We start from the raw sequence: 18784 nt of genomic DNA, 5'->3' as shown, positions 1-18784 counted from the left end.
GGTGGTTCTCCTCAAGTTTCTGGGAGGTAGGAAGTCTGTTCCAGAGGGAGGCCCCTGCAGTGGAAAGAGATCTGCCCCCAACTCGTTGTTTGGAGAAGCGGCTGACCCTGAGGGAGTTGGAGGCGGATGAGCGAAGAGCTCGAGAAGGAAGATATTTAGGAAGAGAGAGTTAAAGGTATTTTGGCCCAAGGCCCCAGACGGCCTTGTGGACAATGCAGAGGGTTTTGAACTTGATCCTCGGAGTCACTGGGAGCCAGTTTCAGTCCTGGAGAGATACGGTCCCTGGGCTTGAGGCCAAGGACAAGTCTTGCAGTCCTGTTCTGGATGAGTTTCAAAGGGCGGAGAGTAGAGGCGGGCAGATTAAGATAGAGGCTGTTACAGTAGTCCAGCTTAGAGAGAACCAGGGCTCTAGAGACAGTGAGCTTCTGGGGGAAGGAGAGGAAAGGAAGGATACCTCTGAGGAGGTGTAGCTGGTAGTGTGACTTCTTAGATACGTCGGATATGTGAGGAGAGAAGGAGAGTGTGGAGTCGAAGATGACCCCAAGGTTTTTTGCCTTGCAGGTAGGAGCAGGAAGAGGGCCCAGAGAGGCCGGCCAGAGAGCAGCAGGGAAGGAGGGAGTGGGAGTGCCGATGAGTAGAATCTCAGTCTTACTGGCATCAAGGCAGAGGTCGTTGGCGGCACACCATTCCTGGATAGCAGAAAGACAGTCAGAGATGAGGGAAGGAGAAGAGGAGTCCAGCTTAGAGAGAACCAGGGCTCTAGAGACAGTAAGACATGGAATCTTTGAAGATACTACTGCTTTTCGGGCAGCCCACAGTACTGAGTTAGCTATGCTCAATTTACAGACTCATATGCTGGAACTGATTGATAAAGGCAAATTCGGGATACTTATGCTGCTCGATTTCAGCTGAGCTTTTGACTTGGTAGACCATCAGCTTCTTCAATCAGCGCTTGCAAAATAGCCGGCTGCTCCACAACAGTGGTGGAACCGGCTAGCCTCCTTTCTAAAGGACAGGAAAGCAAGAATACATTGGGGTGATAAATTCTTGGAGGCAGCTTCGATTATGTTTGGAGTTCCTCAGGGAGCCAGTTTATCCCCATTATTATTCAATCTATACATGAGAAGTCTATGTAATTTACTAGAAAACATTGGCGTATTTTTCACAAACTACACCAACGACACTCAGCTGATTTTCAAATTGAGTGGAGACCATGGCACCGACAGTGCCAAAATAGTGGAGGTCTACAATGCTATTGACATCTGGATGCAAAAACATTGGATGTATCTAAACAACACTAAGACAGAATGTATGATCTTCGGGTCTCGCCAGGCAAGATCCAAACTTGGAGCTGAGTAGAAAGCCATCTCCATTAAAGAAGCCATTATTATGGTAATGCCCCAAGTAAAAACACTGGGGATGATGGTAGAAGCGCCAGTTGGCTCGGAAGCACAGGTCAATTACCTGCACAAAAATAATGTGTATTACCTGCGTTTATTAAGAGCTATAAGACCCTTCATCAACGAAGAAAACACTGCAACGGTTGCAAGAGCAATTCTAATGTCACGCTTGGACTATGGAAACGCCTTGTTGCTTGGAGCCACCAAGAGAGAGCTCCAAAGGTGCCAAGTAATGCAAAATGACGTAGTCCGCAGTGTAAAGAAGATTAAAAATAGAGACCATATATCGGAAGGAAGAATGGAGCTTCATTGGCTCAGAATAGAAGACAGAGGCCCTCATTACGACCCTGGCGGAAAGTGACTGACCGGACCGCCACAGCGTAAATAGCGTTTCCGCCATTGCACGAAGGAGCAAAGTGCGGCCCATTCCGACCCATCGGGCACGAGCACCACGGCATGGCGGAAGTGCAAAGTCCGCGATGGCGGAAATGACCCCAAAACGGCCCACACCGCCGCCGTACGGCGCCCTAGGTGCAATACCGCCACCCATCACAGCGGACACCGCAGTGTGCGCCTACCGGAAAGTACGGTGACCGGAAATATACGGAAACGGAAGTAAAAACATGGGCCCGGAACGGGAAACATCCCGCCGTACACCTATAAAACCACTAAAACCACACAACCACTAAAAACACTACCCTGAGACACACCCCAACCCGTCATCCACCCTAGCGAAACCAAGAAAAATGGGAAAAGTAGCGAAGAAAGCGTGCGACCGCAAGCGGCAGGTCCACTTCTCCCGTGAGGAACTCACCGTGCTAACAGAGACCCTCCAGGAGAATGCTGCCGTCGTCTTCTGCACGCAAATGACCAGGACGGCACTTGCAAACAAGAAGGCCATATGGGCTCTGGTGGCACAGCGGGTAAGTGCGGTGGGGACCGCACCCCGCACCCCACAGCAATGCCGAAAGCGATGGGACGACCTGCGGATACGCGTCCGCAGCATACTCTCTGCCAACCGCAACATTGCCACAGCCACCGGGGGAGGTCCTGAATCACCCATCAAGTTGACCCCCTGGGAAGAAATCTGTGCCTCCACCATCGGAATGGAGAGCATAGAGGGAGTCGGAGGGATGGAGAAAGGAGTGCAGACATCCGAAGATTCAGGTAGGTGGGCCAGATAAAACAATGCCAAATCCACAAAGTCCATCCATGTGAAGTACCATGTGTCCACATAGTGCAACAGAAACACATGTCCAGGAGAACGTCCACACACATCGGCCTGATAGCGCACGTTAAAACCCACAATAAATACATAAATAATTAAAAACCCCTAAAACACGCACTACACGTGCAGCAGGCACACCCTAACTGCAGGCTGCCAAACAACTGCACCCTCACTCCACACACAAATGAAAGCACCTCCAAGGCCCCGACCCAAATCACCCTCAGGTACCACCCCAATGCATGTGATACAATGCCATTCCAATTCCCACAGACCCATCAATAACCCTCGCCCTCCTTTACTCCACCACAGGGTCCGATCCAAACGACGAGCATCAGGACACCCCTACCAGCACACCTGCAAAGAGGGCCAAGACCAACGGCCAAAGACCCTCCACCTCAGCTGCACGCATCAAGACACGGCAGCAGCACAAATCAGGTGGCAGCACAGAGGAGGGAACATCAACAGGCACCCCAGCAGCCAGCATGCCCACACCACCACCACCACAGGTCCCCCCAACGGATGCCACAGAAGGCACTGCCTCTGGTGGCAGCAGCACCATAGGTGACACCCCATTGATGGCAGCATGCTCCGACACAGAAGACGGGGATGTCGAAGTCAGATCCATCCATGACCTGTCTCAATCCCCCTGTCTGTTCCATCCCGTACACCATGAGGATACCACGCAGGGGCACCCACAAGACGACGACTGGCCATCCCCCACAAGCCCTGTGGCAAGGCAACATGAGGTCAACAGCCCCTCTGTGACACCCCCGCAAATGGCCATGGCCCAGCAGAGGCAACAGTCCCTCGACCAGTTAATCGTGCAACAGCAGCAACTGGCCACGCTCCTCAAGGACCATGCCGATGAATGTGGGGGCACTAAGGCAGACATAGAAACATCAACTGAGACACTTAGGGCAGAAATGGAGAGAGGTACAGAGACACTAAGGGCACAAATGGAGAGTAGCACCGAGAGCCTGGGAGTCCAAATGGAGAGAAGCACCGAGAGCCTGAGGGGGGAACTGCATGCGACGTCCAAGGACGTATTTGCCGAACTTGCCGCAGTGCGCCGTGTGCTCACTGAGCTCTTGCAAACCCTTAGGGACATGCATGGACGTGAGCAGGCAGAGACATCAACCGTTGCAAGTTCCGTCCAGGGCAGCCCCCAACGTAGATCTGGGAGGAACCTGCGCTCCACAGGCAGGGGTGCCCCTGATACCCGCAGAGGGGGCTTGCAATAGCGACTGCCCACTGACAATGAGCATCTTTGGACACTGGTGTTCGGGGGGGAGGTAGGAGGGTGGAAGGGGTGTGTTGGGCTCACTTGGGTGGCGGGTCGATAGGGTGTACAACATGATATCACATATGCCATAAACAGTGCACGATCAACCAATGAGATGTGTGGACATTGATCTTTGTGTACTAGGCCATCATAGGTGTACAGTCCATATTGTGCATGTCCCAGACACACACAGTGCCACGAGTCCCGTGTCCATGTATCAGCCACCAGGCGTGAGTGCTAGAAGCATACATCAATGAGATGCTGACGAATGTCACGGCCCTCCGGTGCCTCGCAGACTCCTTGAGGTGCTGCCACATCCCCACCCTCATCATGACCATCATCAGGTGCTTGCAGTTCTGCGTCAGGGGGCATGGGCACATTTCTACGTACGCACATGTTGTGGAGCATGACACATGCCATCACCATCTTTGCAACCTTCTCATGGCGGTACAGGAGTGCCCCGCCAGACCTGCTGAGGCAGCGGAAACGACCCTTCAGTAGGCCGAATGCCTGTTCAATGACTACACGGGTACGTGAGTGGGCATGGTTGTAGTCCTCCTCATGCTGGTCCCGTGGGTTCCGGACTGGTGTGAGGAGCCATCTCTTCAGTGGATATCCAGCATCACCTGTATGTGGACGATAAACGTATGATGTGGAATGCCATTGCTACGTACGCACACCCCCCCCCCCTTCCTGCCAGGTCATTGCCGAATCACATACCCCACATTATCATGCATGTAATGAGACTCACCGAGTAGCCAGGATCTGTTCCCTGCGTGTCGCTCCATGTAGCGTGGTATTGTAGAGTTCCTCAAGACCATAGAATCATGGGTTGATCCAGGGAATCTGGCACAACAATGTGTAATGATCCTGTTGGAGTCACACACCATTTGTACATTCAGAGAATGAAATTGTTTTCGGTTGCGGTACTGGGCCTCCATGGCATGTGGGACGACCAATTCCACATGGGTGCAGTCGATGGCACCAATGCAACCCGGTATGCCGGCAAGTGCATGGAATCCCACTTTTGTGTTGGTAATTTCCTGCTCCGAGCGTGGTAGGGAGATGTAGTCGTCTGCGTGCTGCAGGAGGGCATCGAGCACTTGCAATAGTGTCCGTGAGAACAGTGGCTGAGAAATGCCATGCAACTGTCCGACTGTGTGCTGGTAGGTGCCTGTGGCCAGGAAGTGTAGTACAGACACCACCTTCAGTAGGGGTGGGATGGCGGTTGGGCTATCTATCATGCTAACAAGGTCAGCCTGTGTCATGTCCACAATGGCGGCTATGGTGTCCCGGTCCAGACGGTAGAGGGTGTGGATCTGCTCATCAGTGAGGTTGAACGGATGTGCTCGGAGGCGTGGGATTGCGGGCTGCCTGCGTGGTGGTAGTGGCTGTGCTGGCGGCCCTTGCTGGCCCTGCCTTGCCCTCCTCCTCCTCCTGCGTCTCCTCCGTGCGGCCGGTTGTAGTTGGTGTTCGTCTTCTTCTTGGAGTTGGAGTACTTGCAGTGCTATCATGTCCCCCAGGGCCAACATCGCGAGTCCTGCCGGTAGTATTTCGGTGTGGTTGTGGGAGGAGACTGGGTGTGCAATTTATGTGTTTTCAGGCTGTATGGCCTCCACCTGTGGTGATTCATTCCACCTGTGCAAACTGCTCTCCCCTTTGGCCGAGCACGTCCCGCACACAACGCTGCAATTCGGGGAATGGCATCTTGCTATTGCAATCATGTATTTGTACCCGATGGCCGTGTAACATTGGTTGATATGTTCATTCTGCTGTGGTCCCATTGTTTCACATACTATCTGTGCAGTCGCGAACAGACTTGTGAAGGGTCAGTGGAACGTAGTACTCGAGTAACGGTGGACCCTCATGCATCACTGTACCGAGTTGCAACGACGGGCTGGGCGTCCCATTTGTGGGTGAAGGCAGTTGCCATTTTCACACACAGCAGCCGCACTCGATGGATTAATTAGTGATTTCAAACGGCCACAGATGCCTCTTCGACGTGATGTTGCAAATGAGGAATTCGAAGGGCGGCGCTTTCGGTTTTCAGCTAGCGGCGAGGAAATGCCCACAGGTCTGACTGCAAATATAACGTACTATTGTTCAATGTCCTTGGGACAGGGGCCATGGCGAGGATGCAATGATTGATATGAATGGTTTGGGATGCGCAATGGCGACGTGGGCGATGAGGCCGGACGTTCCCAAATACATGTTACTTCACTACACTGGAATTACGGGCTGGGGCACTGTGGATTTTGCAGGCTGCATAACGCACAGACTCAATGGATATTTCTAATGTTATGTGAGTAAATATTCAGGCGTTTAAATCCCGGGATGAGGGAATGATGAATGGATGCATGGGCAGGTGATTTGATACAGAGTTTGCCATGTACAGGGCTTCTTGGAATCTATCCGCCTCCCCTACGCTATGTGATGCAGGGCTGCCATAGTGGGACCATCGTCTATCTGGCCTTGTTGAGCCCTCCCTGTCTCGACGCGCCCTCAGACACTTGTGTCCATGCACGTTACCAATCCCATCTGATGGATTCTGTTTTGACAGACGCATGCACAGGTACACTCGTTTGTGATGGTGTTTACACCTCGATATAGATAGTTATGAGTCGCAAGTGGTTTTTGGGTGGTGATGAACCTTTGGAGTGGGCTAGCATGCATATGGCTGTGGATTTCGTGTGATCATTGAAGTGAGTTGTTCGAATGTAGTTCTGATGGCCATTCTGTTCTTTTTCTTTTCTTTTGGTTGACAGGTATCTCCTCCCCTTTTGCCACTGCCATCTGTATGCCACTCCTGCAGATGGCTTTTACTCCCGACACGTGCTGCTTCGTGTTAATCAGTGGAGCAGCATTACGATCTTATGGGACAATCGCCAATGGGCCACATGCCCTTACGCAGTACTGGTGGCTCGGAGCAACATTTCGGCCTTTCAGCTGGACTAGTGCCTCCCCATTGGGATGGCCCTGCGGTTCTGTGCGCTTCCATGTTGCCTTTTCGTACGTGAATGTGGCTCTGTGTACCATGATGGAACAGGGCGTCACACAAGTAGTGGCTGGTCATTTCTTGCGGATGCAGCCCACAATGGTGAAATGTGTTTTGGAGTTCATGGCCTGATGGCTGTATGGGCTTGGTGATTTTGTTGTGCATTAAATTTCTATTTTGATTTGGCCCGTGTAGCGTTCTTCTTTGCAAGTGATGTGGCATATTCCTATTTGGGGAGCGATGTATTGTGAGGAGATCTGCATTGGGTTCCAGCTTCGGAGTTTAGTTGCGTGGTACTGTACTGGGCGCGTTTGCCTACGAAGCCCGTGAGGTCAGGGATGGGGGCTGCCAATATGACTGTTTGAATGTTGTCATGCTCAGGGGCGGGGGATTGGGTTTTGTGTAACAGATGCCGGTCAGCCAGGTGGACTGGTGGAATGATGTGATTTTCGGAATATTGCTGGTCACAGGTGCCTGTGTTTGCGTGCGTTTCTTGGTGGGGGACTGTGGTCATGTCCATTGGGATGGCTTCTGTATTCGTGCCATCTGTGCCCTGCAGCTCCCATTGGCCCCTCTTGTGTTTCATTTGTTCGTTGGCATGCATGGGTGACTTGTACATTTCAATGGTTGCATTGTGACTTCATTGCACCTACGGGGAGTTGTACTTTGTGGGCAGGGAGCGGTGTACAGGCACTCAGTGGGGCCGTTTACGGTTGATTCGCGATGCCGTACTTCTCACCATGGCGGAATGGTACATTCCGCCATGCTTGATGGCGTTAGGTACATGTCCGCTAGGGTCGGAATTGGCGTACCCTTGCGCCATGGTGGTGTTTACGGTTTGGCATGGCGCGCGCGCGCGTGCTTGGTGCAGTTAGCGTTGGCGTTCACTACGGTGTCGCTAATGGCTTCGTACTTTGCGGTGACGGGTCATAGTCGCACCGAGCGCTATTCGATGGCGGTATTGCATTTCCGCCATCGTTTTCCGAATTCCGCCAGGGTCGTAATGAGGGCCAGAGTCAAGTTCAAGGCCATGACGATAGTCCATAGATGCCTCTTTGGAGAGGCACCGAGCTATTTTAAAAAAACAATTTTGATTGTACGCCCCCGGAGATGCTTGAGATCAGCAGATGCAGGTCTACTGAATATACCCGGCGTAAAGTTGGTGTCAGGATGGGACAGATTTTTCCCGGTCCAGGCTGCAAAATGTTTCAACAAGCTACCAGCTGCCCTGAGACAGGAGGGTAACTATTTCAATAAACCCTCTACTTCCAAGGTAATTCCCGCGGGCTTGCTAGATTAGCGAGATTCTAGACGTGCCAACCGTACATTTATGCATTAGCGGTTTCGCCGCGCCCTGATGCCCGCGGGCTATCGGCCTGTTACAAGCATACAGACGTAGACATTGGGCCTCATTCCGAGATTAGTGGCAGTCATGGCGCTATTTGCGCTATGACTGCCACCAATAACGGGTCCGGCACTGGTATAGTTCAATGGGGACTTACCGGTGTAGTCCGACCTTTGCGGGACCGGTAAATCCCCATTGAAAAAGCCATTTCCCATTCCCATTTGAGCCCCCATAGGGCTCAATGGGAATGGGGAGGGCACAAATAACGGGCTCGTGAATTTCAAGCCCGTTATTTGCGCCCTGGTCCCTTAATGGGTCCTGTCCACAACGGCTGGTCAGACCAGCCGTTACTAGAGGGACCCGCTAAGGGACCTTGTAATAGGGCGGTAAGAGATTACCGCCACCGGTCTCCTTACCGGTGCCCGGTATCCCTTAACGCCAATCTCGGAATGAGGCCCATAGACTTGGAAAACCTCATTCCAGTGGATGATGTCGCCTAGGAATCCCAGGCTACAACAACATGTACACAACAATTCAATTGTGATTGGCATACAGAAAACCATCTTACAGAGACCAAGAAAATGGTTATGAGTCTTACATCTAGTGGAATGGCTTCAATAAGCTTATCAGTCATCTGTCCCAACTGGAGACTGCATCACACTCATTTTCTGGCCTGAACTGGAGAATTTGTAACTGTGCCAATGTACAATGCTTTCGTCAAGAAGTGCTAGCCACCTTCCTCCAGTTGTTTTTAAATTTCTAAGCTTCAAGGGAAGACTAAAGATAATTTTATAAATTCTTAAGCAGAGATCATACATTTTTCTTGACTTTCACATATCCTTTAAATGGTCCACTTGGGGCAAGTGTCTTGATTAATACATAAGCAGTGTTCTTGTTCAGTAGTTTTGTTTAACTTGGAGTATGGCTGTTTTCATATAGCATCTTATATAGTTCATCGTGCATTTGCGTTTCTGACTGTGACCTTTGGTGATTTCTGTCTATTTGGAAACATTTCTGTAGCATGCTTTTTCACAAAATAAATTGTAATTTCGAATCAGCACACCACAGCTGTCAGCTGCGTGTATATTTGAATTAGAAGTCCCCACTTGCAAATGGGCCGGAAAGCTGATATGAGCTTTTTATTTATATGGGTCTGACCATAACATGTTTACAGTTTATCTATATAAAATATTTACATCTTTCCCCTTTCAAATAACAATTAGAAATATCAGAAACTGCACAAAATAGAAGGTAATCTATGGAGTTATTATACTGAAATGTTAAACAGAAACCTATAGTTACTCTTCGAGTGATAATTTTAGATACAGATATGGTACTGTAGCAACTCTGACCCACTCCTAACATACTGTTTTTCTGTTTTTCATTTTTTAATTTTACCCATAAGAACTTTAGGTGTAAGTCAGAGTTGCTCCTGGCAAATTATTTGTGAATCTAATAATTTTTCTTCAAGATTAAGATATGAGAAAGTCTGAGTTAGTGCAAGCAACTTTTTTGCGACTCATCCTATATGCGCTTTACAGTCAAATGCCGCAAAAATCATCTTGTTAGATGCTAGGCTAAAATATCAGAATAATTCATTATTTCATAACAATAGATTATTTGGACATGCTTTAGTGACATAAGCATGGAACTGCTGTTTGAGTGCAATAGAACAAAAGGGGGCATTTTGCACTGGGAGAAAGGATAGTGTGGGGAAATATATTGCACTAGTTGCCAAGTCATGAATGTGTTTTGCTTCCTAATCCTAACATAATACCCTAGTCTAGTTTAACTATGATCAGCTACGGTTATAGGTCAAATGTTCGAAAACAAAAGACTCGAATGCCTTCTTTTCGACAGTAAAAGGACCGAAAAAAAGGATCTAATTTTTTTTTATGGGGGGGGCCCCCCGACCCCCAGTTTTCCTTTCATAAAAAAGTGTTTTATACATGCTAAACTAAAAAAAATATAAATACATTAATTTTTAAAAAATCGATCCTTTTTTCGGTCCTTTTTCTATTGATCAAAAGGTCATTTGATCCTTTTGATTCGAACATTTGACCGGACACCATCAGCTACCATAGAGTAGCTGAGATGGATCCCTCTGTAGGTTTGTGTACACAAGAGTCAGTTGGATGGTCTCCCTGTACCTACACGCCCACTAGTGGGGTTTTGCTAAACTGTATTTATTATTACTATTATTTATTTGTATTGAGCATTTGTTAGGCGCCTGTACAATAGAATTGTGTTTCAAAGCTCCACAAGCCTAAATCCGAAGGGATCAGGGGAGGAATAACTTCCTGGTATGCTGTGAGATTCTTGAGGATCAGGCCTCCAGTCTCAGAAGCAGTGGGGTGGTGTGGGGTGAATAACAGAGAAGGGGAAGAGCAGATTTTTGAGCAGTTTCCCAGAACTTAAGGAGGTCCGGCTCAAGTCTGAGCGGGGCAGGAAGGCAGTTCCAAAGGGAGGCACCAGCCAAGGAGAGTGGCCTGCCTCCCACTCTCTGCTTGGAGAAGCATTTCACAGTCAAAGAGTTGGAGTTAGAGGAGCGTAGGGATCTAGCAGGGGAGTATTTAGGGAGGGAATTTTGGAGATAGCATGATCCCATGCCCAAAAAATCTTTGCGGATGATGCAGAGGGTGTGAATTTGATCCTTGCTGCCACCAAGAGCCAGTGGAGAGATTCTAGGGCTAGAGAGATATGGAACCTGGGTTTGAGGCCAAGGATAATGCTTGCAGTCCTATTCTGGATTATCTGGAGGGGTGTAGGGAGGAAAGAGGGAGATTAAGAAAGAGGCTGTTGCAGTAGTCCAACCTAGAGAAGATTAGCGCTCTGGAGAGATTGAGCTTCTGGGGGAAGGTGAGGAAAGGGAAAATGCCTCTGAGGAGGTGGAGCTGGAAGTGGGACATCTTGGTAAAGGTCCATGATCTGAGGGGTGAAGGAGAGAGCAGAGGCAAAGATGACCTGAGGTTTTTGGCCTCACAGGATGGTGGGGTTAGAGGGCCCAGAGACGGTGGCCACAGGGTGGGAGGAATACAGAGCACAGGTGTCCCAATGAAAAGGATATCTGTCTAACTGGCATTAAGACAGAGATTGTTAGCTGCATACCATGGCTGAATGGTGGACAGTCAGGGATGACAGAGGAAGAAGAGGAGGTAGTAGAGGGAAGTTTGAAGGAAAGCTGTGTGTCATAAACATAACACTGGAAATGAGGAGAGGAGGAGATCAGGTGAGCAAGAGGGGTGAGATAGATATTGTAGAGACAAGGTGATAGGATAGAGCCCTGGGAGATGCCACAGGTAGAGAGTGTGGTGGCGGAGGAGAAAGGCGCAGTTGCAGCTGCAAAGGCCGGTTAGTGAGGGAAGAGGTCAGCCAATCCAGTGGCCGGTTAGTGATGCCGAGGGTATCACAGAGTCGTTTAAAGAATGGTTGACAGTGTCAAAGGCAGAGGAGAGATCAAGGAGAATGAAAACAGCGGGAGAGTTAGAGTTGAGATTTGCAAGCATGGTTTGCCAGGTGTTCAGGAGAGCAGTGTCAATGCCTTTGGATGCACGGAATCCAGATTGATGGTCATGAATGCAACCAACAGGTTCAGGGTGGAGGGTCCGTTGGGGGAGGACCAGATTCTCCAAGAGTTTACCCAGGAAGGGGTAGTGGCGATAGGGCGATAGTTAGCCGGGCATGGGGGTCAGCACACATTTTTTCAAGAGAGGGTGCACAAGGGAGTGCTTGAGGGATAGAGGGAAGGAGCCAGTGGCAAAGGAGTGGTTACAGAAGTTGGCAAGAGTCATGGCAAGACAGGAGATGTTGTCATTAATGGTTCTAGAAGAGCAGGGGAGCACCTGTTTGGAGGAGAGCTTCAGAGTGGACAACTTTTGAGACCTTATCCGGTGCTATAGGCAGGAGAGAGGAGAGTGCGGGGGTGGAAGGAGGGAAGCCATGAGCGGCAGTGGAGCAGGTGCTGGAGTGGAGATGGGGGTGGAGGAGAGTGGGGAGAAGATGTCCTGAGTGTTAGGTGTGAAATGGGAGGCCAAAGCGGTGCAGAGAGCCTGAGAAGTAAGGAGAGAGGTGGAGACTGCTGCTGGATTTGCGAGTTCCTGCAGATTTTGAAAACTTTGGCCGTGTTGTTAGTGTCTCCAAAGATGCAGGCTGGGATGTTGGCCGATTTCTTGGAGTGGATAGAGAAACGATATTGCCTTTGGAGCAGGTGGCAGACCAGTTTGTCAGAGTGTAAACCCAAGGTCTGCCACTTCCCGTTCAGCAACTCTGCACTTGCGTTTCAGAGATGCTATATCAGAGTCATACCAGCTGTTGTTCTTGGAGGCAGAGTTTAGGCATATCCTCATGACAGGGGCAAGGATGTCAAGGGTGTTAGAAATAGAGAGTTGCAGGTTAGCAAGGACAGAGGCAGAGGGGTAGTCAGAAGTGGCGGTGGAAGGGGGATGAATGTGTAGGCAAAAGCAGTGACTGACACTTGCTCCATCGGTCGGATGACGGCGAAAGAGGCTAACAGTGCTGGGTGTGGCTGAGATAGAGGGACAAGGGATTCCCAGGCAGGAGGAAATTAGAGAGTGGTCAAACCAGGAGAGGGGGATGGTGACCGCATTAGAGATATGGATGTCGCCAGAAATGTGGGTGTCCAGAGTGTGAATAGCAGAGTGGGTTGGGCCAGAAGAAAGAATAGAGAGAGGGAGTCACAGAGGACAGGTAACTGAGTGGTGGATCATTCAAGGGAGTCGAGGTGGATGTTGAAGTCACCAAGGAGGAGGAGTTTGAAAGAAGATGTTGAGAGGGAGGAGGTGAGGCTGGCCCATTCAGAGAGGAGGAGAGAGATGGGCCCAGGGGGCCTGTAGATAGTGGCAAGGGTGAAAGATGAGTAGGCGAGACCCCGGCCCTACAGACAAGGCATCCAAAAGAGCAGTAGGATTGAGTAGGTATGATGAAGGCAGGGACCCACTCAGGGAAAATTGGGGCCACTCCACCTCCAGGTCTGTTGGGTATGGGTTTGGAGAGGATGTTGTATCCCTCACGAAGGATAGTATCTCGAGCATTGACTGAGCTGGCATTGAATCACATCTCAGTAAGAGCACGGACGTCTAGGTCAAAGTCTTTGAGAAGGAGACAGATGTACTTTAATGAATGTTAATACTCAATGTACCTGTGGTAACTGGTTGATTTCATGGTGATGAGGATGTGCATCAGTTACCCAACCAGCCTTGGTTCCTATTCTTTCAGGGCACCATCCTGTTCAAAGGGATGGACCAAGGTGACCAGGAACTCAGACTTAACAGAATGCTAGAGATTATGTTTATGTCATGCATGACATTAAGCAAAGAGAAATATTAGCAAACAGTTTGATTATATAGGCCACATTATAACAGGCACGCAAGTAGAACACAGTAAGGTCTCTGTACTAACCATCAAGAAGATCCAGGAAACCAAAGATAAGGGACAACTGTTGTTATTCCTTGGGATGGCATAATACTATGCCAGATGCATGCAAAACTTCACAGACTGTACCATGAATATCAACTCCGTGTGAAGAAATTGACATTTTTCTACTGTGATAAGGCATTTGTTGATCATCCTATTTTGGGCTAATCCTTCTCACTTAGAAACTGTACCTATAATTGGAGAATAATCAGAGTCACAGGTGCTAGCAATGTGGTCTTGGACGTGATGCTGCTCCAAATGGAAGACTGTGCTGAAGATGTGAATGCCTTTGCCTCAAGAGTATTGAAGGGCGCTAAACAATCTTATCCCGAGATTGAGAAAGGGATGTTGATGTTAAATTGAGATGTTGGGAAATGTAGATTGTTTGTGTGGAGGTGTAAATGTGGTGTTAAGCCAAGGGCTGGAATGAGGGTAATGGCCCGGGAGCTCAAGTTGACATCCCAAGTGAAATTAGGGGCATTAACGAGGGCTCTGGACCATTATCCCCTGTTCCAGCCCTTGGAATGGGGGCTTAGCAACATTAGCACCGTGAGGTACCTAATATTTTCAGTCATTGAATGGAGCACCTTGAGTGTCCCGTTCAATGACTGAAAATACTGTGCTATGTTGGTCGCCATGGAAAGCAGTGAGTGGGGTTCGGGAGGGGCGTTGGAAAAGGTCCAACAAAAAAATAAAGGGAAGGGCGGAAGATGGCGGCTGTGGGATCCAGCCATTAGGTGGCTTTGAACGCGGCTGACAATGTAGGTTTCAGCCTGCATTTCTAGCCACCTGATTTGCTGATTCCCCTGTGTCTGGTGCTAATGGATAATAAACCACTATGTAAGATATTACAGTCAAAAGGTTTGGTTAAGAAACTGGGCCATAAACCAATAAGAAAACACATTCTGAGTGGTTTATATTTCGGGTGCAGAAAAAAAATGTATGATTGCTAGACTCGCCTAACAGCCAGGGCAGAGGGTGAAACCAAGGAATGGGGAAAATACGTGTTGGTATTTGCCTAGAGTACAGAAACACAAGAATGGGGGAAGACATGCTGAACGAAAAGAGTTCATGGGATGTCAATGAGTGTCTCAGACATTACTGAACATGATACTGAACTCCTAGAAAGGTTATTCCCCAAAGATTCTTGATGTGTCCGCTGTTTGTACGATGTTACCTGTCATTCCAAATGTATTATAAAACACAGGAGCAATAAAAGCACAGTATTACAGACTGCATTTATTTCTTTAATATCAGCAAAACGTTGTAACATAAATTGGTTCCATGTGAAAATGTTGCCAGCAAAATGTTGCCAGTGGGTCAATGTTTTAACAATGATTCCTAAAAAGCCTTCCCAATATATGGACAGGTGTTTTTTTACTATTCTAAACTCCAGTCTTAGAATTTGGGGAATGTGCTTGATAGTAATCTGGGTGCACATTTGAAAAATAATGTCCTTCTGAAGACGTTTTCAGATGCAGGGTTTCCTCTGGCAGTTGTACTCTTGGTATAGAAGATATATAAATGTTGTCTGTTTTACAACAAATGGCAACCAGGGAAGTTATGAATTTTAAATGTATTTAGCGGTTTGAGCGTTTGTTTTCCGTAATGATGCTTATAATGATCATATTTAAAAAGTCAACCATCTCATGAATGGATGATTTTTTAAAAACATTTTTATCGGAGGATATTTTATTATATAACAGAAAAGACATGCATGGCATGATTGATTGTTACAATTGTAATGGTATAAACATGTAAGTTACTTAAATACAGATATTTATGTGCTTTGAGCAGTTGGCTTTTTGCAGTATCCAAGCATTTTGAGAAAATACTTGCCATCATTTACCACCTTTTTTAACATCCCATGTCTTGCTCTCCATCAGGTCCGATCTGCCGCAAGAAAGCGATGGCACCGCTGGCAAGATCACCACTCCCTGCGAGTGCGTGTGGCTCGAGCCATGTCGATACCAACATCGCCTACAAGAATCAGCTTTCACAGCATCAAACAGACCGCAGCAGTTTGACCAGGGATGTGCCGCTCCCCCACCGCGGCCTTTCACCTTCTCATTCTTTTCCCTTTGGACTGTGTTTGTGGATGTTCCCCTATTAAACTTACAAGCTATTCCACATAAAGGCAGCCTGTGACAAGAAGGCATTCAGAGAAGAGAAAGAGTCAAGCTGTATAGACAGAATCTTATGGAATTTCTCAGTACTGCTCAAGCACAAGCCAACCTAGTTTCAGGAATTGATCAATTTTCCTAACAGAGATTGATGAAAGTGCTCTTTGTGTATTACCTCTTTTCATTCCATATTGTAGCTTTCGGAATTTTAGAGTTTTGTCCGATTTTTTGTTTTGAAAGTGTGATCATCAGGATGAAAGAAAGTTGCAGATACTAAACTGTGCTATCCTAAACTCTTTCTAAAGAATGTGGCTTTTATCACTGCTTTTTTCTGTTTGTTGTTCGACCTGACAAATTCGCAGAATACCTTGACCGTTTTTTGTGGTGAATGGCGTAGGCTCATTTCTTGCTGAGATTATTGTGGGCGGCTCTGCGTGAATAATATTCAGCATTGCAGAGATCCCTCCTTCGTGTCCTTCTGTGCATCCCGCTGAGGGTTTCTTTGTCTTCAAATTCCCGTCTGTTGTCTAGAAATGAAGATGATATCAATGCATATATTTTTATATAATTATGAAAAAAACAATGGTCACGGGTTTAAAATAAGTGCAAAAAATGTTTGATGCATAATGCATGGGATTTACTGATCCAACTCATGCACTTGTGCTTGAAGAAGGATGGAAATCCTTCTCCAGGTGCTCAGGGTATGGATTGTAAGTAATGTGAATGCATTCAGCGTGTTTTTCTGGCAGTGTGAGGTTTGAATTCCCTAGGCCTTGTCTGAACATTATCTCACACTGCTCTCATAACAGCATCATAATGCCTGGCCTGGGGTGGATTCCCAAATGGGAAGAACAGTTGTCCTGTAACTTGCTGTACACATCAAGACCGATATCAAGAACACCTTGGGCCTCATTACGACCCAGGCGCTGGACCATGGTGCTATTAGCACCATGGTCCATGCCGGTCTCCGGCATGGTGGATGGCGGAATTACCGCCCCCATCACAAGGTTGGTGGGGGCGGTAATTCCGCATTCACCATTTGCCCTTCCCCATTCCCATTTTGCCCCATAGGCCATAATGGGGATGGGGAAGGCGCTAATTACGGCACCGTAAATTACGGTTGCCGTAATTAGCTCCAAGGTCCCTTAGCGGGTTGGATTTTAATGCCTGCAAAAAGCAGGCGTTAAAGCCTCCAACCCGCTAAGGGACCTTGTAATCAGGCGCTAATGGTTTAACGGCGCCGACGCTCTTTACGGCGCCGTTAAACCATTAGCGCTAGGGTCGTAATGAGGCCCCTTGAATATAGGCTGCTTAGGACCCAGGGGACGGATTCTGTCGCTGCCTTTAGGAGAGAATAAAAAGACATTCCGTTAATTGCCTGATTATTTGTGCACTCATGCTGTAGACCCCAAAGCTTAGACAGAAAGTGGGCGCAATGCATAGAACACAATCGGAGATTCTAAGTGCCTGATATACAAAAATGTCTTCAAATGGGAAAGTCCCATTAAAAACATGTTTGAACATCAGACCCTTAGCCTTAGAAGCTTAAAACAAGTTTTATTAAAGTATCTCTCCCATTGTGATCTGACTGGAAGGGCTCGCTCGGCTGAGAAGCAAAGACGACTCCAGAGGTTGAGATGGTCGTTTTTACAATTTTCAAGAAACAGAAAGTCACAGCAGTGTAGAAAAAAAAGACATTGTTGCTACGTATTAGGGTTTCTTTCTTCATTCTAGTAATGCAGCAAAATAAATGTTTTGTCTATTGGTTGCTTTCTGTCTTCGTTTGTCATGCCTACACTCTCAAGCAGATATGGGGTGAGTGTGAGTACTGTTGTAATACTTCATAATTGTAAGTTCTTGACTGAGCAGCATCTTAGGACAGTGATTTTCATAATCATCACAAATCCTGGCCCATAGGTAACATGATGTGTTCCTGATATCTGAGCTGCTTCCTTTTCAGCCATGCCACCACTCTCCTGTCTTGCTCATTTTGCCATATGATTGATATGTTTGTTTAATCTGGTACGATCAGGCTAGCTCCTGTGTGGTGCACTTCATGCATTCATTGCAGACTTGCACAATCATCTGCTATAGACTGCTAGTGCCACTGAATTGTCGAGTCACATATGGGAACCATATATGAGAATACTGTGACATCTATTCCCCAATTGTATTTCCACTTGTCTTATTATCATTGTTAGAAGTAGTAGCATTAGAGAACTTTACAAGTCATGATGGAAGTACATGGCAAGGGAAGCAGATCATAAGTGGAGCGTGGTACTAACAATAGGGAAGGGGGACGATGGGCATTTTGGCTGCAAGGGTTCTATAAGCAACCAATGGCGTAAACAGCGGAGAGCAGATCACCCAGTCTCAGGTTAGGAAGGGAGTGAAAGGGGTGTAGACTCAGACGTTAAGTAGGAGCCATTAATTGAAGAGGAGGGTCTTGAGTTTCCTCCTGAAGTGTAGAAGTGAGAGGGCCAATCTGGAGTTGATGCTGAGGAGGTTCCAGATTCTGGGGGCCATGAGATATGAGGCGTGTCTTCTGGTTTGCTCCTTGCTGCCCTTGCCAAGTTCAAATCTGCACATTTCTTGGCTCCTGGTGACCGTAGGCCGTGGGAGATGCTGAACCTCTCAGTGAGGTAGCTTGGGAACGTGGGGGCGACAGCCTTTTAGATGGTGTGTCAGTATTTGTAGGTAATTTGTGCTTGTTTTGGTAGCCAGTGTTTTTTAATGAGGGTCTAAGTTATTTGAATGAACTTGCAGAGTCCTTTGATGAATTGTGTTTTAGCCTGTAGGCCACATCTCAGGTGCACCATGATGGTTCCCGGAGGGCATTGCCACTATCCAGGTGGGAGAGAACCAATGCTTTGACTGCAGATCTAAAGTAGCTTGCTGGGAGGAAGAGCTTCATGTTCAGCAGCAAGGAACGGTGATACCAATCTGCTGTGCATTCCTTGCTATGTGCTCCTTGAAGG

At 48.0% G+C, this 18784-nt stretch overlaps 1 protein-coding gene across 3 annotated transcripts in view; it reads left to right on the top strand.

Annotated features, from left to right (window-relative positions):
• Positions 1-17574, top strand: part of CRHR2 (corticotropin releasing hormone receptor 2) — a 2206543-nt gene extending 2188969 nt beyond the window's left edge. For all 3 annotated transcript variants that reach the window (XM_069647696.1, XM_069647698.1, XM_069647697.1), the window contains one exon: positions 15570-17574. In XM_069647696.1, the coding sequence (XP_069503797.1) occupies positions 15570-15710 (141 nt within the window). In that variant the 3' untranslated portion in view covers positions 15711-17574. The remainder of the gene's footprint in view (positions 1-15569) is intronic.
• Positions 17575-18784: the final 1210 nt, after the last annotated feature.

The sequence above is a fragment of the Ambystoma mexicanum genome, chromosome 2q (assembly GCF_040938575.1).
Source record: "Ambystoma mexicanum isolate Mex_15411 chromosome 2q, UKY_AmexF1_1, whole genome shotgun sequence".
Lineage (NCBI taxonomy): Eukaryota > Metazoa > Chordata > Amphibia > Caudata > Ambystomatidae > Ambystoma > Ambystoma mexicanum.
The sequence above is the reverse complement of the archived record's forward strand: the minus strand, read 5'-3'. Positions and strand labels throughout refer to the sequence as shown.